The sequence below is a fragment of the Thalassophryne amazonica genome, chromosome 4, assembly GCF_902500255.1.
Source record: "Thalassophryne amazonica chromosome 4, fThaAma1.1, whole genome shotgun sequence".
In the NCBI taxonomy this organism is placed as follows: domain Eukaryota; kingdom Metazoa; phylum Chordata; class Actinopteri; order Batrachoidiformes; family Batrachoididae; genus Thalassophryne; species Thalassophryne amazonica.
In genome coordinates, this window is record NC_047106.1 from 96378926 (window position 1) to 96405546 (window position 26621).

Here is a 26621-nt window from a genome sequence, read left to right on the forward strand (position 1 = left end):
TTGGCCTTCTCCAGCCACTGGGGTTCTCAACATGGCAACACCAATATTGTGTATCACGCATAGAGAAACACGCCACATGGCCAACATGTCATAGCTGACCTTCCCTCACACTGCAAGTAATACTCCTCATCTTAGTGTGTCTAAATAGCTGTTTTGTTTTTTTTTATGCAAAGTCATTCCAGTAGTACCCAAGGATCCTCTGAAGACATCTGGTATCAAAGACATCCAGTCATCCCCTTAGGTTACTGGTTAGTGTCCAAGTCTCACAACCATACAGTAAGACAGCAAGCGCCAGGACCCTAAAGACTTGTACCTTTATTCTCCTGTAAAGGTACCAAACATCTCTGTCCCCATGACTCCGTAAGGTCTTCCAAGCCGTCCCTCAACCTCAGCAGTTGAGGAAGAGGAGACACCACTGCTGAGATTAAGTTAATGCTGTAGCTCTTTGAGTTTGACACTTTCACCACACTGAGATACATTTCTGAGGGCTGCATTCAGAAAGTTATTGAATGGTTGGAACTTAGCCTTGATCCACAACAATCCCAAACCCCAGTCACTCTGACTCCTCACTTCCACAAAGATCACAGCGTCTGCCAAGAAGTCAAGGTCTGTAAACCAACTCCTTAAGGCACTGGGTTCGAAAACCCAACTCAACACCCAGTCCATGCAAGTTCTGAACAGATTCAGAGCCAAAACATGTCCCTGAAGAACATCATTTTTCACTGAAAAAAATTAAAGTCTCTGCCCCTGGAACATACTACAGCACTCATAGTATCTGTGTTTGGGCTGGCAATGATGTCCAGCAACTCTTTGGAGATCACACAAATTCTCAGGATGTCCCAGAGAGCAGCAAACCAACTGAATCAAATGCTTTGAATCAAATGTTCCCAGACACAGATTTAAGAAGATATGGGTTTCAAAAAAGCTACATAGGGGAACCTAAATTGATCACGTCCTTGTTGAGCTACATATTTGTTTTTAAGGTGCACATCCTCTGATTTCATCTTAATTGTGAATATTTCCTTCTTTCTTGATTCCTCTCTGATTAAACTGAATATCTAAAGTAAGACATTTGGGGATGTCTTTGTAGGATTTGAGAAACACTGATCAACATTTTTCACAATTTTGTGACATTTAATAGACCAAACAACTAATAGATTAATCTTGAAAATAAATGGCGGATTGATTGATAATGAAAGGAATCATTAGTTACAGTTGTAAGTCCTATTAAGATATTAAATTAGCAACAATTCAGACATTTTTTTGGCTGAACCCTCTGACTGATTTAAAGATGGATATTACTGTGTTAAATTGTATTTTGTGACTGATGAAATAACTGGTAAAATGCTCTGCTTTCCTCATCCTAGTCATAGGAAGGCAGACTTGAGTCATTAACGCACATGACATGGAGTCATCGCGCTTTACCAGCTGATGCTCATCAATACTTCACAACGTGTGATGAATTCAGATTTACAGGGAGTTGTCTGATGGCGCTTCCCCTGAAAAAACAATCTGTGTTTCTGACGTGTAATCAATCAGCTGTGTTTTTAATTACTGCACTGGATGAGCAGAATATTGATCCACAGTGGGCTGGATCTGCATCAAGTTGTTTTCTGATCTTTTGTGGAACAATGCTCACCAGTGTTTCTCAGAGCTCAATACTGGTTAGTTTAAAACACTACACCCTTTCTTTTTAAACATTCTTTTGTGCATGCTTTGGATTGCTGTCTTGCTAGAAGGCCTTCACTTCACACAGGGAAAAAAAAAGGCTTTTATTGCATTCATTTGACTCAGTCAAGTCATGTTGATGCTTTCACTGAGTATTTCAATGGAAGTGTCAAATTTCCAGCAGTGTAACTTAACATTTTCATTGACTTAACTCAGTCAAAAGAACAAGAACATTTCTCTTGAAAATGTCATTGTAATCTTTTACTTTAATTTCTTTTATAGATTTGATGCCTCAAAACATCCCCACAACATGACAGAACCTCTGCCGTGCTTTACTGTAGGTCTGGTGTTCTTTTCTTTTAGATGCTTCATTTTGTCATCTAGAAGCAAACTGATGCACTGCATTAAATAATTTATTATTTAAATATGCAACAATATTATTGTTATTAAGAATAAAGTAATGTAATCTTAATCATGTTGACTTTGAAACCAAGTTTGGTTTTGACTGATTTATTGTAAACATCAGAAATGAAAGACTGTCGTTATTGTGATGGACATATATTTGTTTTATTCATATATTATTTTTTCAAAGTAGTAGAATGTTTATTATTATTATTATTATTATTATTATTATCTTCAAAAATGTCTGTCAAACTGGACCTTTAAGGGGCTTTTATGGTGGAGGGGCTTTAACACCCCTCACAGCTCTGGCTCATCGCCTGCACACAGTCTGTCTGAGCTGCAGGTTTACGCACTACTGAGTCAAATAGGACCCCAGATGCAGGACAGCCAGGACACAAAGAGTTACATTCCAAAACCAAGTTGGTTTAATCTTTCCAAAGTGCAGTGATATATCAATGGTGACAAGGAACTCCCACATGAACAACAAGAATAAAAAAACATGAATGATGGTGAAAAAACTAAACAAGGAAATAACCCAAAAAAAGATGATCATCATACACAGTGGGGGGCAAACAGTTACTGACAATGGAAGGAGGTGATGACTGACAGCACACATGACGGGAAACGAGGGACTGAGCATAATCGACTGGCAAAGGACAGACACACGAGAGTGCCTTATAAAGACTAACTAATGACTAAAAGGTGTGCAGGGGAAAACGGAAGGAGGAACTAACAGGTGCACATGAAATAACTGAAACACTCAGAGAGGAATAACTAAACAGACAATAATTGAAGAATATAAACACAGAACAGCAAATGGTGAGTAGAACAATAACTAATAATAAATAACTCGAACCACAAACTATAACAAAAGCCACACAGAAAATAAAAGATAACCACGGATGATAATACAGTGAAAACAAACCTGAAAGAAGACAAACCTCGATAATCAAAACCAAATACATAATTATAAATTTTAAAAATTACAATACAACAGAACAAATGAAGACTACAAATAAACAGATGAACACACGAAGGACACAGACACACTAGACACAGAGGATGGGCGAAGGTAACAAACACACGCAGGAGACGGGGCAACAGGAGCACATGCACACACAGACACACACACAAGCATACCAAGGGAACAGGTGCACCGCGCACATACACACCCACACCCATGCAGACACACACGACTGACGCAGGGGGGCAGACACACGCTCACACATCCACACACACAGACACACACACACACACACACACAGGATTCAAAACCCCATGGGGGACAGACATGACAGGGGACGAGGACTCACATAAAAGACACAGAGACAAATCAAGGAACCAAGCCCAGACCGACCCACAACACAGACTTGAACAAACAGTGGGTGCACTGGCTATTTAATCATTGGGGTTGGCTCTACATTATAAAATACAAAACTGACTCGCACATTTGAGGATCTAAAAGAGACGTATTGTCTATTTAAAGTTCTTCAGTGTGTTGATGTATTTTTTTTAAATGCATTACTCCCTGTGCTGCTCCCACCACCACAAACACCACCTCGTAAATGAAGCATGGTGAAATTAGCACTTTTTTAGTAAATTAAGTTTAATTTAATCCATACTGACTCATCAAAAAATGACTATCAGGGAGATTCTTGCCAGTGTGCAGAGTGGATTTATCAATCTGTCTTGAGGAATTCATTGTGGAACAGACACACTGTGCAGCTGCAGGAACATCACTGATCTTAGGATAATGTAGTGTCGTCCATTTGTGCTCTATGGAGGCAATACATCATCTGGGTACTGTTTTCAACTACTAAATGCCTCCAGAGTCGTTGGACACTGAAGAAATTGTGTGTACAACTTTTTACCTATATACACATACTTAACCACTCTATCCTCGACTACCTTCCACCATGTTTAATCCATACGGGCATCGGTTTGTTTGAGCTAAACATTTATGACCTCGAGTTCAACCTTTCAAGGTCATTTGAATTCAACGGTTATATGATCAATAGAAAGTAGGCATATGACTTAATTTCTTTTTTTTTTTATTCACCAGTTCTTCTAACCTATATGTCTGTGGAAGTGGGAAGAAGCCGGAGCACCCGGAGCTAACCCACGTGAATACAGTGAGAATATGCAAACTCTAGGTGCGAAGCGATCCCATGACCTTCTTTCTGTGAGGCAACAGTGCTAACCAATTATCCACTGTGCCGCCCCTGACTGTCACCACTGACTATATATTCCATCGTTCCATTGAACATTCACCACTGATGTACAGACAAAGCTTTAAAATAAAATTTGTGAAAACCCAAGTAAAATTTGTATTTGTAACTACACAAGAACTGTTATTGGAAACATATTTATCACATTATTTTTATATCAGTCAATCAATTCAATCAATTTTTTTATATAGCGCCAAATCACAACAAACAGTTGCCCCAAGGCGCTTTATATTGTAAGGCAAGGCCATACAATAATTATGTAAAACCCCAACGGTCAAAACGACCCCCTGTGAGCAAGCACTTGGCTACAGTGGGAAGGAAAAACTCCCTTTTAACAGGAATAAACCTCCATCAGAACCAGGCTCAGGGAGGGGCAGTCTTCTGCTGGGACTGGTTGGGGCTGAGGGAGAGAACCAGGAAAAAGACATGCTGTGGAGGGGAGCAGAGATCGATCACTAATGATTAAATGCAGAGTGGTGCATACAGAGCAAAAAGAGAAAGAAACAGTGCATCATGGGAACCCCCCAGCAGTCTACGTCTATAGCAGCATAACTAAGGGATGGTTCAGGGTCACCTGATCCAGCCCTAACTATAAGCTTTAGCAAAAAGGAAAGTTTTAAGCCTAATCTTAAAAGTAGAGAGGGTGTCTGTCTCCCTGATCTGAATTGGGAGCTGGTTCCACAGGAGAGGAGCCTGAAAGCTGAAGGCTCTGCCTCCCATTCTACTCTTACAAACCCTAGGAACTACAAGTAAGCCTGCAGTCTGAGAGCGAAGCGCTCTATTGGGGTGATATGGTACTACGAGGTCCCTAAGATAAGATGGGACCTGATTATTCAAAACCTTATAAGTAAGAAGAAGAATTTTAAATTCTATTCTAGAATTAACAGGAAGCCAATGAAGAGAGGCCAATATGGGTGAGATATGCTCTCTCCTTCTAGTCCCCGTCAGTACTCTAGCTGCAGCATTTTGAATTAACTGAAGGCTTTTTAGGGAACTTTTAGGACAACCTGAAAATAATGAATTACAATAGTCCAGCCTAGAGGAAATAAATGCATGAATTAGTTTTTCAGCATCACTCTGAGACAAGACCTTTCTGATTTTAGAGATATTGCGTAAATGCAAAAAAGCAGTCCTACATATTTGTTTAATATGCGCTTTGAATGACATATCCTGATCAAAAATGACTCCAAGATTTCTCACAGTGTGACTCGGGGGTGTTGACTCATTTAAACTAACATATTCATCCTGCTGTAACCAGGTTTCTGTTAGGCAGAATAAATCAATATGTTGATCAATTATTATATCATTTACCAACAGGGACTTAGAAGAGAGAGACCTAATGTTTAATAGACCACATTTAACTGTTTTAGTCTGTGGTGCAGTTGAAGGTGCTATATTATTTTTTCTTTTTGAATTTTTATGCTTAAATAGATTTTTGCTGGTTATTGGTAGTCTGGGAGCAGGCACCGTCTCTACGGGGATGGGGTAATGAGGGGATGGCAGGGGGAGAGAAGCTGCAGAGAGGTGTGTAAGACTACAACTCTGCTTCCTGGTCCCAACCCTGGATAGTCACGGTTTGGAGGATTTAAGAAAATTGGCCAGATTTCTAGAAATGAGAGCTGCTCCATCCAAAGTGGGATGGATGCCGTCTCTCCTAACAAGACCAGGTTTTCCCCAGAAGCTTTGCCAATTATCTATGAAGCCCACCTCATTTTTTGGACACCACTCAGACAGCCAGCAATTCAAGGAGAACATGCGGCTAAACATGTCACTCCCGGTCCGATTGGGGAGGGGCCCAGAGAAAACTACAGAGTCCGACATTGTTTTTGCAAAGTTACACACTGATTTAATGTTAATTTTAGTGACCTCCGATTGGCGTAACCGGGTGTCATTACTGCCGACGTGAATTACAATCTTACCAAATTTACGCTTAGCCTTAGCCAGCAGTTTCAAATTTCCTTCAATGTCGCCTGCTCTGGCCCCCGGAAGACAATTGACTATGGTTGCTGGTGTCGCTAACTTCACATTTCTCAAAACAGAGTCGCCAATAACCAGAGTTTGATCCTCGGCGGGTGTGTCGTCGAGTGGGGAAAAACGGTTAGAGATGTGAACGGGTTGGCGGTGTACACGGGGCTTCTGTTTAGGGCTACGCTTCTTCCTCACAGTCACCCAGTCGGCCTGCTTTCCCGGCTGCTCGGGATCTGCCAGGGGGTAACTAACGGCGACTAAGCTACCTTGGTCCGCACCGACTACAGGGGCCTGGCTAGCTGTAGAATTTTCCACGGTGCGGAGCCGAGTCTCCAATTCGCCCAGCCTGGCCTCCAAAGCTACGAATAAGCTACACTTATTACAAGTACCATTACTGCTAAAGGAGGCCGAGGAATAACTAAACATTTCACACCCAGAGCAGAAAAGTGCGGGAGAGACAGGAGAAGCCGCCATGCTAAATCAGCTAAGAGCTAGTAGCTACGCTAAGCTAGCGGATTCCTAAAAACACGCAAAGTGAATAATGTGTAAATAATTTAGAGGTGATTCAGCAGAAGGAGTGCTTTAGTTAAGGCACGTAAAGATTACACTGGGAAACAAATCGTAATCTAGATAACTAGATCAATCTAACTGCGCAGATTAAACAGCTAACAGATACAGCAAAACACCGCTGTGCTCCGGAACAGGAAGTGATACAATACCGCAGTGAGAGCCAACCACCAGTAGAGGCAAGCAAGAGGTAGTATATGATATCATATAAAATAAAAACACCAAACATGAGTGATCTGTTTCCATGTAATCATTGCAAAATGCAGAGTATATATATATATATATATATATATATATATATATATATATATATATATATATATATATATATATATATATATATATATATATATATATACATACGAGGGTAGGCTAAAAAGTTCTAAGGCTCCCCATGAAGGAGTAATGCATTAACTGCATTATAGTGAGCCTTAGAACTTTTCAGCCTACCCTCGTGTATATATATGGAGAGAGAGAGAGAGAGAGAGAGAGAGAGAGAGATAGTGAAAGCCAAGTGGCCTCTGTGTGTGTGTGTGTTTGTAACTTTGATCATGGAGAAACTGGGGAGAGCTGACATTTGGCGTTTGGTATGCTTATGTATTTTGTGTCAAGGATAAACGCCACAAAAACAGAACGTTGATAGGACTAATATTCTTGGAGAAATTAGGGATATTAAATAACAGTGAACAATGGACGTTAATATCACCATTAATCCGTCATTTTAATTTCCTGCACTTTCAGCTAAAATCATTATAGAAACTTTACATAATTTATTACCACCCTTGAAAAATGTCAGCTATAAACACTACCCAATCTAGAACCTGTGAATCACCACAGGCAACACGCTACTACTGTAGGTATATATTAAGGGTGTAGCGGTACATGTATTTGTATTGAACTGTTTCGGTTTGGGACGTTTGGTTCGGTACAGGGCTGTGCACAGGTGAGTTCACGTTGCGTGTGTTTACACTCAGTGTTGCCAAATTGACGACTTTCCCGCTAAATCTCGTGACTTTCTAAACCCTCTTGATGACTTATTTCATGCTTTACTTGTGGAAAGGTTTTGTTAAAACCTGTTTACTAGGAATGTATTTTTTATAATATTTATTTGAGAACATTTTATTTAACTTATTACCAGGCAGCACTTTGCAATTATTTTATTTTCCAGTTTGTATAATGTTACATAATGTTGGTTTAAACAACAAGCAAAATGTTTTGCATTTTGTTCTTACTGTATCGAAAATCAAATCAAATCAAATCAATTTTATTTATATAGTGCCAAATCACAACAAACAGTCGCCCCAAGGCGCTCCATATTGTAAGGCAAAGCCATACAATAATTACGGAAAAACCCCAACGGTCAAAACGACCCCCTGTGAGCAAGCACTTGGCGACAGTGGGAAGGAAAAACTCCCTTTTAACAGGAAGAAACCTCCAGCAGAACCAGGCTCAGGGAGGGGCAGTCTTCTGCTGGGACTGGTTGGGGCTGAGAGGAGAGAATCAGGAAAAGACATGTTGTGGAGGGGAGCAGAGATCAATCACTAATGATTAAATGCAGAGTGGTGCATACAGAGCAAAAAGAGTAAGAAACACTCAGTGCATCATGGGAACCCCCCAGCAGTCTAAGTCTATAGCAGCATAACTAAGGGATGGTTCAGGGTCACCTGATCCAGCCCTAACTATAAGCTTTAGCAAAAAGGAAAGTTTTAAACCTAATCTTAAAAGTAGAGAGGGTGTCTGTCTCCCTGATCCGAATTGGGAGCTGGTTCCACAGGAGAGGAGCCTGAAAGCTGAAGGCTCTGCCTCCCAGTCTACTCTTAAAAACCCTAGGAACTACAAGTAAACCTGCAGTCTGAGACCAAAGCGCTCTATTGGGGTGATATGGTACTATGAGGTCCCTAAGATAAGATGGGACCTGATTATTCAAAACCTTATAAGTAAGAAGAAGAATTTTAAAATCTATTCTGGAATTAACAGGGAGCCAATGAAGAGAGGCCAATATGGGTGAAATATGCTCTCTCCTTCTAGTCCCTGTCAGTACTCTAGCTGCAGCATTTTGAATTAACTGAAGGCTTTTCTGGGAACTTTTAGGACAACCTGATAATAATGAATTACAGTAGTCCAGCCTAGAAGAAATAAATGCATGAATTATTTCTCACAGTATTACTAGAGGTCAGGGTAATGCCATCCAGAGTAAGGATCTGGCTAGACACCATGTTTCTAAGATTTGTGGGGCCAAGTACAATACCTTCAGTTTTATCTGAGTTTAAAAGCAGGGAATTAGAGGTCATCCATGTCTTTATGTCTGTAAGACAATCCTGCAGTTTAGCTAATTGGTGTGTGTCCTCTGGCTTCATGGATAGATCAAGCTGGGTGTCATCTGCGTAACAATGAAAATTTAAGCAATGCTGTCTAATAATTCTGCCTAAGGGAAGCATGTATAAAGTGAATAAAATTGGTCCTAGCACAGAACCTTGTGGAACTCCATAATTAACTTTAGTCTGTGAAGAAGATTCCCCATTTACATGAACAAATTGTAATCTATTAGATAAATATGATTCATACCACCGCAGCGCAGTGCCTTTAATACCTATGGCATGCTCTAATCTCTGTAATAAAATTTTATGGTCAACAGTATCAAAAGCAGCACTGAGGTCTAACAGGACAAGCATAGAGATGAGTCCACTGTCTGAGGCCAAAAGAAGATCATTTGTAACCTTCACTAATGCTGTTTCTGTAATATGATGAATTCTAAAACCTGACTGAAACTCTTCAAATAGACCATTCCTCTGCAGATGATCAGTTAGCTGTTTTACAACTACCCTTTCAAGAATTGTTGAGAGAAAAGGAAGGTTGGAGATTGGCCTATAATTAGCTAAGATAGCTGGGTCAAGTGATGGCTTTTTAAGTAATGGTTTAATTACTGCCACCTTAAAAGCCTGTGGTACATAGCCAACTAATAAAGATAGATTGATCATATTTAAGATCGAAGCATTAATTAATGGTACGGCTTCCTTGAGCAGCCTGGTAGGAATGGGGTCTAATAGCCATGTTGATGGTTTGGAGAAAGTAACTAATGAAAATAACTCAGACAGAACAATCGGAGAGAAAGAGTCTAACCAAATACCGGCATCACTGAAAGCAGCCAAAGATAACGATATGTCTTTGGGATGGTTATGAGTAATTTTTTCTCTAATAGTTAAAATTTTATTAGCAAAGAAAGTCATGAAGTCATTACTAGTTAAAGTTAAAGGAATACTCGGCTCAATAGAGCTCTGACTGTTTGTCAGCCTGGCTATATTGCTGAAAAGAAACCTGGGGTTGTTATTTTCTTCAATAAGTGATGAGTAGTAAGATGTCCTAGCTTTATGGAGGGCTTTTTTATAGAGCAACAGACTCTTTTTCCAGGCTAAGTGAAGATCTTCTAAATTAGTGAGACGCCATTTTAACCGAACCGTGACCTCAGAACTGAGGTACATACCGAACCGTGATTTTTGTGTATCATTACACCCCTAGTATATATCCAAAGTGGTCCCAGTGGTAGTAGGAGCACTAGGAGCTGTAAATCCCAAATTGGAAGAGTGGCTCCAGCAGATTCCACACACAACATCACAGGTCTCTGTCCAGAAGAGTGCAGTCCTAGGAACAGCTAAGATACTACACCGGGTCCTCTGGTGGAGGACCAAAGCTTGGGAACACACATACAGTAGTGTTCAGAATAATAGTAGTGCTATGTGACTAAAAAGATTAACCCAGGTTTTGATTATATTTCTTATTCTTACATGGGAAACAAGGTACCAGTAGATTCAGTAGATTGTCACAAATCCAACAAGACCAAGCATTCATGATATGCACACTCTTAAGGCTATTAAATTGGGCTATTAGTGAAAAAAAAGTAGAAAAGGGGGTGTTCACAATAATAGTAGCATCTGTTGTTGAAGCTACAAACTCAAAACTATTATGTTCAAACTGCTTTTTTAGCAATCCTGTGAATCACTAAACTAGTATTTAGTTGTATAACCACAGTTTTTCATGATTTCTTCACATCTGCGAGACATGGAGTCAACCAACTTGTGGCACCTTTCAGCTGTTATTCCACTCCAAGGTTCTTTAACTACATTCCACAATTCATTCACATTTGTTGGTTTTGCTTCAGAAACAGCTTTTTTGATGTCACCCCACAAGTTCTCAATTGGATTTAGGTCCGGGGATTGGGCAGGCCGCTCCAAAACATTAATTTTGTTGGTTTGGAACCAAGATTTTGCTTGGTTACTAGTGTGCTTGGCGTCATTGTCTTGTTGAAACACCCATTTCAAGGGCATGTCCTCTTCAGCATAAGGCTATATGACCTCTTCAAGTATTTTGACATATCCAAACTGATCCATGATACCTGGTATGTGATATATAGGCCCAACACCATAGTAGGAGAAACATGCCCATATCATGATGCTTGCACCAGCATGCTTCACTGTCTTCACTGTGAACTGTGGCTAGAATTCAGAGTTTGGGGTCGTCTCACAAACTGTCTGCGGCCTAAGAAATATATTCAAAACCTGGATTAATCTTTTTAGTTACATAGTACTACTATTATTCTGAACACTACTGTACCACCCTCCCCAGAGGCGGTGAGAAGGGGATCTGTGTGTGTGTGTGTGTGTGTGTGTGTGTGTGTGTGTGTGTGTGTGTGTGTGTGTGTGTGTGTGTGTGTGTGTGTGTGTGTGTGTGTGTGTGTGTGTGTGTGTGTGTGTGTGTGTGTGTACATCAGTACACATTTGTCAACCCATCAAATGGGGATTGGGGATGGGTTTGCACTTGTTCTGATATTGTGTCTTCCTCAAAATAAGCCTGCAACAACTCACAAAGTCTCAGAGGTGCATGCCCTCATGTCACGCCTGCACAACGGCATACCAACATCATTCACGCTGTTGTTGCCACATCTTCTTCCTACATTCAAAACAAAGCTGAGCATACAAAAACTGAACACCTGATGTCTGTAGCCCATTTACTGCATAGATTCCGTGACACATGTCATGGACATGTAAAGTGAGCGTTTTCATGCTTTAAATATCCTTATGGAAACAGAATATCTACACCCACAGTTGTCAACCTGTTGGACTTTAAGGATGTTAAACAAGAAAATCCCACCATGCTGAAATGCAGTTGGGGTTTTTCTGTAATTATTGTATGGCTTTGCCTTGCAATATGAAGTGCCTTGGGGCAACTGTTGTGATTTGGCGCTATATAAATGAAATTGATTTGATTTGATTTGAAATATGAAATTTAGATAAAGACCCATTTTTCGCAGTATGATCCCTTTAAAACCCAAGCTGTACTGTATCCACTACACATGCCACTATCAATGTTTTGCTGAACTTGATAGAGGTCATTTATAGTAGCAGCAGTGCTATATTGTGTGAGATTTCCTGATAACTGTTGCAGAAGCTGCTCACACTCAGCTGCCTTGACACTTATTTGTATTAATGTTAATGTTAGTGTGTGTTTCCATCTCGTCCCTGCAGGCTGCAGAGTGGAATGAACCTACAGATCTGTTTTGTCAATGACAGCGGCAGTGACAAGGACAGCGATGCAGATGACAGCAAGACAGAGACCAGTCTGGACACACCTCTGTCTCCAATGGTACTTTACACACCATTCATACGCACGCGCGCACTCACGCTCAGTTTTGACACTATCTCTTTGAAAAATGCAAGTTAATTTAGATGGATGGATGGATGGATGTTATACGTTATGGTGTGCATGCAGAGCAGAGTGTGTTAGAGGTGTGATTGTGTGATGGAGCGTGAAAGTGGCAGAGACGAGGCATTCAGAGTGCTAGCTGTCGCTTATTGCCTGTGTGAATGTCTGTGCTCACATCGTCTGACCTGTTAACCAATTCACCGGCAACAAATGAGAGGTGAATGGAAACACGCTCACCACAACCACGGTCGACTGACCACATTAACCTGCTGTCATTCTGAGACACATGTAACAGAAGAGAGAGCAAAAAAATAAACAAAAAACATTGATCTGTCCACATGCGCTCCTCTCGGCCGAAAAGCAGTGATGTTAAAGTCGGTGTGGAAAATCAACAATCAGGTGTCTTCTTTGTCCTTCCATCCCACCATTGCAGTCCAAGCAGAGTTCGTCCTACTCAGACAGAGACACCACAGAGGACGACTCGGAGTCTCTGGAGGACATGGATTTTCTGAGTCGGCAGAAGAAGCTGCAGGCGGAAGCCAAGCTGGCCCTGGCTATGGCCAAGCCTATGGCCAAAATGCAGGTGGAGGTGGAGAAACAGAACCGCAAGAAGTCACCAGTGGCTGACCTGGTCAGTAACACAACTCTAACAAGATTTAACAACAGAAACACCAGACTAATTGCATTTTATGTATTTATATTACTGCCATTTACATTTTAAATGCATGGTGTGTTTGTTTTTGGCTGTTATTTGCAACAGTCAGCAAGAAGTTTAATAATACTAGGTAATAATACCTGTGGGCATGAAGACAGTAAGGGCTACAGCAATCTGACATTTGACCCCAATGACCATGACCTTCTCCCGAATGACTGACCTCCGGATGATCTTGCCAGGGCAAGTCTGGAATCCACCTAAGTGTGTGCGACATTTGATGTAATAAGCTTTACCAAAATTAATTCTTCAAGGGCACTTTTGGGGTCAACTTTCATTGACATACCAAGTGTGGTTGAAATCAGCAAAAGGACTTGGGAGGAGTAGTCCACCAAACAGACAGGCAGACATGACCTTTACCCCAATGATTTGACAATGCTGAGCAGTTGTGTGCCAATTTGATGCCAATCAGATTGTCACTTAAATTGCAGTCTTTGACCCAATGATTGTCCTTTGACATGACCTCACATGGGCAATTCCAGATCTCACATCCATATATGTGTCAGCTGTGGTACAAATTGCAGTGAAAACCTTAAATTTTGGCACTTGATCCCTATGATTGACCTTTGGTAAAGTTTATCTCACTTAGGTAAGAACCCGCCTACATACTGTGTGTGTGCTGATTGTGGTGGACATACCACAGGATTGAAAATCTTTTTTTTTTTTTTTCCTTTGACTTTGATAAACCTTGACCAAAACAAACCCTTTATTGGAGCCACATGCGAAGCTTAGTGGAAATCATCCATAGGACATGGGAGGAGTAGGGGACAGGCCCACTGGTGGCGTGGACGACCCCTGCCTGTGGTGCTGACGCCTGTGTGGACTTCTCATCTTCTTTGTATTAGTATGTTGTTTGTTTTTCTGTTTTCTGTTTCTTTAGCTTTGTAAAACTTTGCAAAACCTTGTAATTGTTAGAATGGCCCAAGCAGAGGTTTCTTCCTCAAATCATCAGAGGAAGTTTTTCCTTACCACTGTCACATTTGTGGTTGCTCTAGTGGTTGGTAAGGTTAGACCTTACTTGTGTGAAGCACCTTGAGGCAGCTGTGTTGTGATTTGGTGCTATATAAATGATATAATTTGAATTGAAATTAGGGGAACAAACAGACATGATTATTATTATTATTATTATTATTATTATTAGTTTAGAAATTAAAGAATGAGCTTTTGTTTTTGGTCCTGTGTGTCCCACCTTCTCTGAATGGAGTAACTCAGAGTTTGGATCTGATTGGAAACAAACTTTTTGGAATGACTGGGGGTCAGCCAAGGACAAAGCAAATTGATTTTGAGAAAAATCATGGTTTCAGGCATAGGACAAATTTTTAGGCCAGTGCTTCTACAGTGTACCATGTATATATTTATAGTGGAATGACTGTTTTGAGTAATAGATGTATCTTGATGGGATCAAGATACATTGATGGTTATGAAGTCATGCATGACTAAATGCTGGATTATTCACCCACTCATAGGGAATGTGAGCTGAGTTTAGACTCCAGTTCAATCACATATGGATTTTTGGGGGACCAATACAATACCAGCATGAGGGGTGTAAAACATTTACAATACCAATATATTTGTGTGTATATATGCATAAAAATGGCAATGATTCATAATATTTCATTATCAAACCCTTATAACAAAGAAATGGAATTGAGGCTTGATGCTTTACAGTTTAAACATGAACTTTATTATAAATAACTATAAATATAAAGAAAATACAAATAGAAGAAAATATGTAAAATTAAGAAAATGATTTAAGAAAATAAACATGTTTTTCTGTCAAATGTAATGTAACATAAGTGTGTGTCTTTTTTGCTTTGTAAACATCTTTGTAAATATTGTATTGATTATTGTCAACACCTGAACATAATTAAATTTAAAATTAAGTGAAATGTAAAGTTGCACTGCAACCTTTCTGTAATGTTGTGACTTTTATTGTTTTAAAACATCCACCCTGATTGAAAGTGACTGGTCACTTTGCCTGTGTCTTGTTGCCATTGTGACCCAGAGGCAATGGGGGTCCCAGACATGCTTGACAGCATTGTAAACAGTGCCATCAGAGCGCTCTGCTGGACAAACTATGAAAGAACTTCTCAACAGCCAAACTGTTTTTCTGCATTAAAATACAGGATTTCATGTAGACAAAACTAACACTGATAACAATACGAGGTCTGTCAATAAAGTAACGGTCCTTTTTATTTTTTTCAAAAACTATATGGATTTGAATCAGGTACAATTACATCAGCCAACCTTGAACCCTCGTGCGCATGCGTGAGTTTTTCCACGCCTGTCGGTTGCGTCATTCGCCTGTGGGCAGGCTTTGAGTGAGCATTGGTCCACCCCTCTCGTCTTTTTTTTCATTGTTCAGGAATGGCTCAGAGACTGCCGCTTTGCTTGATCAAAATTTTTTCAAAAAGTGTGAGGCACATCCGAGTGGACACCATTCGAGAAATTCAGCTGGTTTTCGGTGAAAATTTTAACGACTGATGAGAGATTATGGAGTGTTACTGTCACTTTAAGGACTTCCCACGGAGCGGGACGTCGCGCAGCGCTCCGAGGCGCCGTCGTCTGCCTGTTTCAAGCTGAGAACTTCCAAATTTAAGCCTCTGTTGACCCAGGACGTCGTGAGAGAACAGAGAACTTTCAGAAGAGGTCGGGATCAGCAGTTTATCTGGACATCATCATCATCAATCATCAATTTTATTTATATAGCGCCAAATCACAACAAACAGTTGCCCCAAGGCGCTTTATATTGTAAGGCAAGGCCATACAATAATTACGTAAAAACCCCAACGGTCAAAACGACCCCCTGTGAGCAAGCACTTGGCGACAGTGGGAAGGAAAAACTCCCTTTTAACAGGAAGAAACCTCCAGCAGAACCAGGCTCAGGGAGGGGCAGTCTTCTGCTGGGACTGGTTGGGGCTGAGGGACAGAACCAAGAAAAAGACATGCTGTGGAGGGGAGCAGAGATCAGTCACTAATGATTAAATGCAGAGTGGTGCATACAGAGCAAAAAGAGAAAGAAACAGTGCATCATGGGAACCCCCCAGCAGTCTAAGTCTATAGCAGCATAACTAAGGGATGGTTCAGGGTCACCTGATCCAGCCCTAACTATAAGCTTTAGCAAAAAGGAAAGTTTTAAGCCTAATCTTAAAAGTAGAGAGGGTGTCTGTCTCCCTGATCCGAATTGGGAGCTGGTTCCACAGGAGAGAAGCCTGAAAGCTGAAGGCTCTGCCTCCCATTCTACTCTTACAAACCCTAGGAACTACAAGTAAGCCTGCAGTCTGAGAGCGAAGCGCCCTATTGGGGTGATATGGTACTATGAGGTCCCTAAGATAAGATGGGACCTGATTATTCAAAACCTTATAAGTAAGAAGAAGAATTTTAAATTCTATTCTAGAATTAAAGGAGATTTTGTAATGAAAGACGTGCGGACAGATTGGCGCGTCGGCAGGCAGCCGGCGCGGCGCCACCACAGGAAAAACACCTCCGTTGATAACTATTTGTAAAAACCAGGTGGCTTTTGATGGCTTTCAGTTGAGTGAGTATCTGAGAAATTGTTTAACAGCTGGACATGTTCCAACTTGCCCTTAAGGCTTCCAACTGAGGTGTTTTTCCTGTGGCGGCACGCCTCGCCGGCTGCCTGCCGACGCGCCAATCCGTCCGCATGTCTTTCATTACAAAATCTCCTTTAACAGTGGAATGTCCGGATAAACTGCTGATCCCGACCTCTTCTGAAAGTTCTCTGTTCTCTCACGACCTCCTGGGTCAACAGAGGCTTAAATTTGGAGGTTTTCAGCTCGAAACAGGCAGACGACAGCGCCTCGGAGCGCTGCGCGACGTCCCGCTCCGTGGGAAGTCCTTAAAGCGACAGTAACACTCCATAATCTCTCATCAGCCGTTAAAATTTTCACCGAAAACCAGCTGAATTTCTCGAATGGTGTCCACTCGGATGTGCCTCACAGTTTTTGAAAAAATTTTGATCAAGCAAAGCGGCAGTCTCTGAGCCATTCCTGAACAATGAAAAAAAGACAAGAGGGGTGGACCAGTGCTCACTCAAAGCCTGCCCACAGGCGAATGACGCAACCGACAGGCGTGGAAAAACTCACGCATGCGCACGAGGGTTCAAGGTTGGCTGATGTAATCGCACGTGATTCAAATCCGTGTTCAAATTCAAACGCTTGGAACTCCTCCGCACGTCTGTCTCAATGTGCCGAAAAGTGCTGATGTCCACGTCTTTTCACAATTCCTGTGCTAGTCAGACGACATACCGGATCAAGACAGCGTCCAGTTTAGAAATGAACGGCACATTCCACTGTTACAGGAGTTTTTGTCATGGAAAGAGGAGCGGAGTTCCACACGTCGTCGCGGTGGAGCCGCATGGCGCAAAGCAACGCTGTGATGAAGCCTCACGGGACATGTTGGGGCATGTCCAGCTCATGGTCAATTTCTCGGATAATCACACAACTGAAAAGCAACCGACAGCCGTCTGAAATCCACCTGAAAGCCGTCCTGTGAGACCAACACGGAGGTGGTTTTGTGCCGCGTAATGAACGGCTCCGTGGCGCGTCCCTCCGCTTTTCTTTCCATGAAAAAAACTCCTGTAACAGTGGAATGTGCCGAAAAAGTGCTGATGTCCACGCCTTCTGCCTTTTTGTGAAAGTCAGACTACGTCCCGGATCAACAAAGCCTTCACGTTGGAAATGATCTGGTTGTTTCAGCTGGGTTTCAGCTTGTCGATCGGCGCTTGGAGCGCGGCGCGCTCTCAGCAGTTGTGGGCGGTCTTTAAACCGTCTGGATCACTCCTTAATATGTGTAATCCCCATAAAATCGTCCCTGAAAGCCATATTAATTTTCCGAACGGTGTCCACCTGGAGGTCTTTTACAGTTTCTGGAAAAAAATTGATGCAGCAAAGCTCCAAATCATTCAGACATTTATTCGCAATAAAAAAACGACAAGAGGGGTGGACCAGTGCTCACACAAAGCCTGCTCACAGACGAATGACGCAACCGACAGGCGTGAAAAAACTCACGCATGCACACGAAGGTTCAAGCTTGGCTGATGCAATCACACGTGATTCAAATCCATATGGTTTTTGAAAAAATAAAAAGGTCGGATACTTTTCTAACAGACCTCGTATATATGTCACATGTCATAGAATCCAATGACCTTGTTTGACCTTTACTTCGGAGACCAAGCATTCAACACAAAACTATTCCATTTATTAATCCTATTAGCTCAACCAATAATTTGCATCACGTTTTACCAAAATTGGAACAACTTTAACTTTTAACTCCTGTACAAACTGAAACTGACCTTTGTGACCATTTTTGCTGTTTTTACCACATAACTCCTGAACATTCAGTCATAGATAGTCCAAACTATACCTTTTTGGAATTGTTATGATCAGACAAATAATGTAGTGTAGTTTTCAATTTGATAGGAGCATTTTTAATTTTGACCCCTGTGCAATTCTTCAGTTGACCTCGACCTGAACACCTATTTAAAATTCAAGTGGTTAGTCGGTTTTTTCCAAAGAGTAATGTCTAAGGTGTATTTGTGCCGACTTTGGTGCTTGTATCACGGTTTGCAGGATTGTTTCAGTTATCTGCTGCACTATTACTCCTTCATGTTCATCCACTCATACCCCATTATAAGGACATGATGATGCTGCTCATCATTAATTCATACACTTTTATTTGCCTCGCTGCCCCTTCAGGACTACAAACTCAAGCACAGGCTGTGTTTCCACTCGGACCTGCAGGCAGAATCTTTACTTATTCAGAGGAGAGAAGGCGGCTCAGCCAGGACCAGTTAGATCATTTATGTGCAGGAAAGCATTGGGTTGAGTGTTTGGGGATAGGAGTGCTCAGCAGTCAGAAAAAAATCACTGTCACAGCCGGACACAAAAATATTAACATGCATTAAAGCTATAGCAGACTACAACGTGCACAACATCACAGATCTGTAAAAGTGTAGAAGGTACATGTGCTAAAGCCTTCACTAAAAGAATCACTCCAGTGTTCATTTGCAAATAATCCAGCGTGTCTGTTCTGATGGTCAAGGACAAAGTTTGTCAGTGTGTGTGTCTGTGTCTGTGTGTGTGTGTGTGTGTGTGTGGGTGGGGGGGGGGGGTGCTGTGCTGTGCTGTCTTGCATCTCATACAAAGCAATGTACAGTGTGACACAAATGTAATTAGTTTCCATGTGGCACAATTATAGTTTTCATGTAAAAAGTCAGTATCTTTGCACTTATTTGTGTGCACTTGGGTGTGTGTGTGTGTTGGTGTTAAAATGAGGTGTGGTCAAGCACAGCTTTGATGAATTGCTAATGTGGCAGAAAGATTGTTCCACATTTTATGTTACACCCTTATTCCAAATGGAGTAAATTCAGTTTTTTTCCCCTCAAAATTCTACTCACAAGACCCCATAATGACAACATGAAAAAAAATCTGTTTTAATTTTTATAAATTTATTAATCATAAAAAAATGAAGAAATCACACGTACCTAAGTATTCACACCCTTTGCTCAATACTTTGTTGATGCACCTTTAGCAGCAATTACAGCCTCAAGTCTTCTTGAATATGATGCTACAAGCTTGGTGCACATATCTTTGGCCAGTTTTGCCCATTCCTCTTTGCAGCAACTCTCAAGCTCCATCAGGTTGGATGGGGAGCATGGGGCACAGGCATTTTCAGATCTCTCCAGAGATGTTCAATCAGATTCAGGTCTGGGCTCTGGCTGGGCCACTCGAGGACATTCACAGAGTTGTCCTGAAGCCACTCCTTTGATATCTTGGCCGTGTGTTTAGGGCCATCGTCCTGTTGGAAGATGAACTGGAGCAGGTTTTCATCCAGGATGTCTCTGTACATTGCTGCATTCATTTTTCCCTCAATCCTGACTAGTCTCCAGTTCCTGTCACTGAAAATCATCAAATCAAATCAAATCAGTTTTATTTATATAGCGCCAAATCACAACAAACAGTTACCCCAAGGCACTTTATATTGTAAGGCAAGGCCATACAATAATTACGGAAAAACCCCAATGGTCAAAACGACCCCCTGTGAGCAAGCACTTGGGGACAGTGGGAAGGAAAAACTCCCTTTTAACAGGAAGAAACCTCCAGCAGAACCAGGCTCAGGGAGGGGCAGTCTTCTGCTGGGACTGGTTGGGGCTGAGAGGAGAGAATACCACGAAAACCAGGCTTGTGCAAAATTATCCAAATAGGCTACTAGTAACAATATATCTAAAATTTGTATAAAGCATGTTAATAGGTATAAGCAAAAGTAATCGGAGGAGGAAGCACGCATGCAGGAAGCGGCGTGGGCAGCCTCTGTGCGCGTGTTACCGCCTGCATCACAACAGTTTTCCACTGACAAAAAAGGCTACCGTGGCCCGCGTGTGTCAGCACTGTGCTACAGACAAGAGGAGAGCCCTGCACTGTCTTCGCCCCGCACTGTCTTCTCCCACCTGGGAGAACCGCGCTTACGGACTGATTGATCGTGCAGTTAATGATCGGGACTGTGCACGGAATCATTGTTGCCACATCGGAATGTTGCCAGTTTTTTTAAAAGAAGAAAACCACGCTGTTCTTGTCTTAACATTTCATGAGAGCAGAGATTAGTGAGGGTTTTTTTCTGCTGTTTTTCATTTAAGAACTTGAATCTTCCAGATCCAGACTGTATATTTTTTAAAGCCACTGCATCACTTTAATAGTCTCTAGTGCGATCTCACCCTGATCATTTTTGGAATCATGTTTTCTGGAATTCGGCTACAGAGAGCTGAATGATCATTTTTTCACAGCCAGGGCTCTGTGACACTTGATGCTTTAAATTCCACATGCGAGTAAATTCCCACTTATGCTCACTCACGTTAAATAAGCCTTAACTGCTGTGTAATTGAACATTTTATTTCAAAATCACGGTTTAGATCCTGCTAAATGTTTTAGTTCTGTACGCCACGTTTAATGCTGCAGCTGCTGATTCTTTTCATTACTCTGATTTTTTTCAGAATTAATTTTCCTTCTTAATTTAGTGTGTAAAATGTCAAATATTTGTGAAAATTTACATTGACTTTATGATGTTTATTCCATGAAATGGTCCAAAAATATAAAGTGAATTGAATTGACAATGATCTAAATGGGAGAAAAGCACAAAATCCTGTGTTAAAAGCTAAAACATGAAAAAAGTTTTTTTTTTTTTCTGAGAGGAGTTTAATTAATTAACTACAGATTATAGTTATTAATTACATTTTTAAATAATGGTGGTTGTGTTTATTTATTTTTAATTTTATATTTATTTCTTGTCTTGTTTGGTTCCATTGTTAATGCAAAATTATTTATTTGCAGCCATTTTCAAAACATTAATAAATTATTATTAAAATAATAACTCAATATTAATTTAATATTGAGTATTGAGAAGTTATTTTTGAAATAAAGAGAACTGCACTGACAAATTCTGAATTACTGTTCATTTTGGGAGGGCGGGGGGGGGGCACCACAAAGCATTTGTGCTAAGGGCACCCAAATGGCTAGCACCAACCCTGCATTAAACCAGAGAATTTTGTTTCTCATGGCCTGGAGTCCTTCAGGTGTCTTTTGACACGCTCCAGGTGGGCTGCCATGTGCCTTTTACTAAGGAGAGGCTTCCGTCTAGCCACTTTACCATACAGGCCTGATTGGTGGATTGTTGCACAGATGGTTGTCCTTCTGGAAGGTTCTCCTCTCTCTACGCAGGAATGCTGGAGCTCTGACAGAGTGACCATCTTGGTCACCTCCCTGACTCAGGCCCTTCTCTCTCGATTGCTCCGTTTAGACGTGTGACCAGCTCTACACTTTGAAGAAGAACTGCTGTCTCAACTAGAAAAATTGATGTAACAACTTGTATAGATTTTGTTAAGTTGTTTCAGCTTAACTTGAGAAGTTCTGTGGCATTAACTCAGTTGTGGCTAAGTGGAACTAACTTAAAAAAAAATCTGTGCAAATTGTTACATAAATTTTTCTAGATGAGACAGTAGTTCTTTTTTTAGAGTGTAGGAAGAGTCCTGGTGGATCCAAACATCTTACAGATGATGGAGGCCACTGTGCTCATTGGGACCTTCAAAGCAGCAGAAATGTTTCTGTGCCCTTCCCCAGATTTGTGCCTCGAGACAATCCTGTCTCTGAGGTCTACATACAATTCCTTTGAGTTCATGCTTGGTTTGTGCTCTGACTGTCAACTGTGGGACCTCATATGTAGACAGGTGTATGTCTTTCTCAATCATGTCCAGTCAACTGAATTTACTCCAGGTGGACTCCAATTAAGCTGTAGAAACATCTCAAGGATGATCAGTGGAAACAAGACGCACCTGAGCTCAATTTTAAGTTTCATGTCAAAGGCTGTGAATGCTTACGTACATGTGATTCCTTTTTTATCTTTAAAAAATGTGCAAAAAATCTCAACAAATTTGTTTTTGTCACATTATCATTATGGGGTACTGTGTTTAGTATTTTGAGGAAAAAAAAGAATATCATCCAGTTTGGAATAAGGCTGTAATGTAACAAAATGTGGAAAAAGTGAAGCGCTGTGAATACTTTCTGAGTGCACAGTACATAAGAGGGTTCACAACACACGTGCGCTCTGCTTATATTTACAGTGAAACTGAATTAACAACATCTGTTAAAAGAAATAAAAGCAAACAAGTGTCAAGCAGTGTTCCTAACAGTGCTGCACTTGTTTATAAAATACAGTAACAGCTGACAGTCTGATTGGTTTATTTGATTTTAACGGACTAAATCCAACCTCCCTGAGCCCTGGGGCTCGTTTATGCTCCGATTTTATGCCACTTAAACAACAAAACAAGGTTGGACACACCCTAAAGTTTTTTGTGCCATGCCTTAAAGACTGATGCTTCACATTGCTGAGGTACACACACCTGACAGATGTGATTGTGCTGCCATGCAAAGCACATCTCACATCTACATCTGGAGCTACCTGAGGATTCAGAACCTTCCTTGCCTTGACCTTGGTCACCTTCATGGGCTTGCTGTCAGATGGGATGGGAGGTGGCCAACTCCTCAAGATAGGCCCCTGTGTACTTTCTAAATCTGCACAAACAAAGAGAATAGGGGAGAGTCTGGTGAGTTACTGTAACAACTCTATTCTGACTCTGAACAGAGGAATGCACTTCCTCATTTCAGAGCTGAGTCATTATGGGTGGCTTATATTGAATGCCTGCACGGTAAATTGAGTTTCAGTCTTGGTCGATTCGCCCTCCACAGAAACTTTGCAGTCACCAGAGAGGGCACAGAGCTTTCAGCCACTATCACCCACACATGTTGCCTTCATCAAGGCGTTTCCCTCTGTGTTCCACACGTCACTGTCTGCCTCATGTACTCGGTGTCTCCAAAGTGAAACTGCGGCAGCTGAGTCCTCGCAGCCTCCAGCACAGTTGCGTCAGTGCCAGTATGAAAGTGGAAAAAATGGAGAGAAACAAACAGCCTGAGCCAGACACGCACACATGGCACACATAAAGAGATCAAATGAGCACATTTTGGCACCAGCCTTTTGCCAGGAGGTGGATGTGGGAGTGAGTGAGAAAGTGGGTGTTGGACAGAAAGAGAAAGAATGAAGAGTGGTTGGATTTTCTTGCAGCAGGGAAAGTTTGGCAAACAAAAAGCAAATGCTTCACTCGTGTGCAATTAGAAGCAGCATCAGGATAAACAAACTATAATTTAATCTTTCAAAGCTAATGTTCATAATTTTTACTGCATCAGAGGCTGCATGCCAAAAAAAAAACTAGAAAAGTGTTTGAAGTGAGGAGCAGGAAGGAAAATGAGGCAAATGAAAAATTCACACAATCCAGATTACTTCCGTACTTTGTGTAAAACTGCTAGAACTGAAACAAATTATCAAACAAAAAGAAAAGTAATTGCAAAAGTTTTGACAATTTACTAACTGCTTAAAAAAACAAAGAAAAGGAAAAACAGATTTTTCCACATTTTAAAATCTAATGAATTTCATCATCATCATCATCATCATAATAATAGCAACAACAACATGAGAGAAACGGAATATGTGCAGAGGGAATCAGCTAGTATGGCTGATTAGTAAGGATTAAATGAGGACAGCTATGAAGGGGATGAAGAGTAGAAAGGCATTTGGCCCAGACAAAATTCCAGTGGAGGCGTGGAAATTTTTAGGGGATGCAGTGGAGTCTAAACTAGATTGGTTTTGATTTTTAAGAATAAAGGTATAGAGCTGTGGTAACTACAGAAGAATAAAAATTTTACTTTATTTGTGTGAAGCGCCTTGAGGCAACTTTATCGTGATTTGGCACTATATAAATGAAATAAATTAATTAATTAAAATGAATTACTTAATAAAATTGATCAACCACAGTGTTATCTTACAGGAAAGAGTAGCTAGGATCAGACGAGAGATGAAGATCTGTGAGCAGCAATATGGTTGCATGCTGAGAAAGCGCACAACAGATGCAGTGTTTGTTTCATTGTGTGTTTGTCTCTTTGTGGATTTAAAGAAAGCTCACTGCAGAGTGCCAAGAGAAGAATTATGGTATTTTATGAGGAAGTCTGGAATGACAGAGAAGTATGTGAGGGTGGTGCAGAATATACTCAAGGACAGTGTGACAGCGGTGCAGTGTGCACTATGAATGATGCATGAATTCAATGTGAAAGCGAGATTCCATCAACTCCAAGCCAAACACCAAACATGGTGGCAGACAGGTTAACAGACAAGATGAGACTCAAGACTCCGCAGACTGTGATGTTTGTGAATCACCTTCTACTGTAACACTGTATTGTGATCTGAAGTGAAAGGAAAGAGCAGGATAATGCGAACTGGGAGAGGTGGAGATATGCAGGGGAATAAAGTAGGAGAAAGTCGGCGTACATGTGTATGAATGAGCGGGAGACCAGATTGAGAATAACAGTGGAATCTTAAAGAAAATTACTTTCAATGTTTTGGTATAGAGATTCCCGAATTCTATTTTTAAAATTTGATGGCACAAAAAAATTTAAGGTGAGTAGACTTTCTGATTCTGCAGCAGTCAGAAAACAGTTCTACTGGAATTGATTTCACAATGTTAAGTGGTTTCACAACCACCTGAATTTGTATCTTCATGCAAATGATAACATTGCTATCATTGTAAGACGTAGTGTGTAGGTTAGCTGGTGCAATGGGATAGATGTATCAGTTTCATGTACAGATCTGTAATTGAGTATAAAAGTGGTGCTAAATTAGTATTCCGAGTTCACAGTTGCAGTCAAAAGTTTGCATACTCATCACGGGCATGAATGTCATGGTGTTTTCAGTGATGTCTTTGAACTGTTCTGTTGCCAGGGTGAAATGATTGTACAGCATACATTATTAATGACTTAAAAAGAAAAAACATGAATTGGGTGCACAAGTAGTTTAAATTTATTTTGGATTTTCTGTAATCCACACTGGGTAAAAATTATACATACATCTTCCCCCAATAATATTTGGATAAATGTTCCTTAGCAAGCTGCACCTTGACCAGATGCTTTTGGTAGCCATCAACAAGCTTCTGGCATAATCCTGCCTGGATATCTGACCACTCCTCTTGGCAGAAATGGTAGAGTTCATTTAAATTGGTTTCCTGGCATGGTGTTTAAGGGTAGTCCACAAATTTTCAATAGGGTTGAGGTCACGTATTAAAAAGGCGATTCCAGAAGCTTAATGAAATAGTCTGCTTTAATCCAAACCACAGCCAGTTTTAATGTGTGTTTGGGATCATTGCCGTGTTGGAACATCCAATTGTCACCAGGCCTAAACCATCTAGCTATTGATTTGAGGTGACTTTGGAGGTAGTCCACCTTCTTCGTTATTCCATCCACTTTGTGCAATGCATTGTGTCCAAATAGCTCAACCTTTGTCCTGTCTGACCATAAAAAAATTCTCCTGAAGGCATTTGGCTTGTCCATGTGAGCAGCTGCAAATTTCAATCAGGCTTGAAGGTGTCAATTTTGTAGCAGATGCTTCTTTCCTGGTCAGCACTCTCTCAGTCTAAGGCAATGCAAAGCTCTCTTCACTCTGGACAGTGACACTGGTGTTCCAGCAGTTTCCACTTCATGGCAAGCCTGAGCTTTGATGGTTCCTGGGTTGTTCCTGAACATTCTAACTAATTTCCACACATCTCAGCCACACGTTAGCAAAGTGGTGACACGTCCAACTAACTTCTACTTACATAAAGTTGTTTGAACTCATGATTTTGGAATCTGCAGTTGCTTAGAAATGGCTTCAAGAGACCTTCCCATCTTGTGTAAATCTACAGTTCTACTTCTTAAATATTTACAGATTGGAAGAAAGGACTTGGCTCAATCTAGCAAGGAAAGGGTGATTGTATGGATTGTAAGAACTAT

General features: G+C 41.0%; 1 protein-coding gene across 6 annotated transcripts in view; it reads left to right on the top strand.

The window, feature by feature from the left end:
* Positions 1 to 26621, top strand: part of schip1 (schwannomin interacting protein 1) — a 1140784-nt gene that overhangs the window by 1099709 nt on the left and 14454 nt on the right. For all 6 annotated transcript variants that reach the window (XM_034168281.1, XM_034168282.1, XM_034168283.1 and 3 more), the window contains 2 exons: positions 12353 to 12470; positions 12964 to 13161. In XM_034168281.1, the coding sequence (XP_034024172.1) occupies positions 12353 to 12470; positions 12964 to 13161 (316 nt within the window). The remainder of the gene's footprint in view (positions 1 to 12352; positions 12471 to 12963; positions 13162 to 26621) is intronic.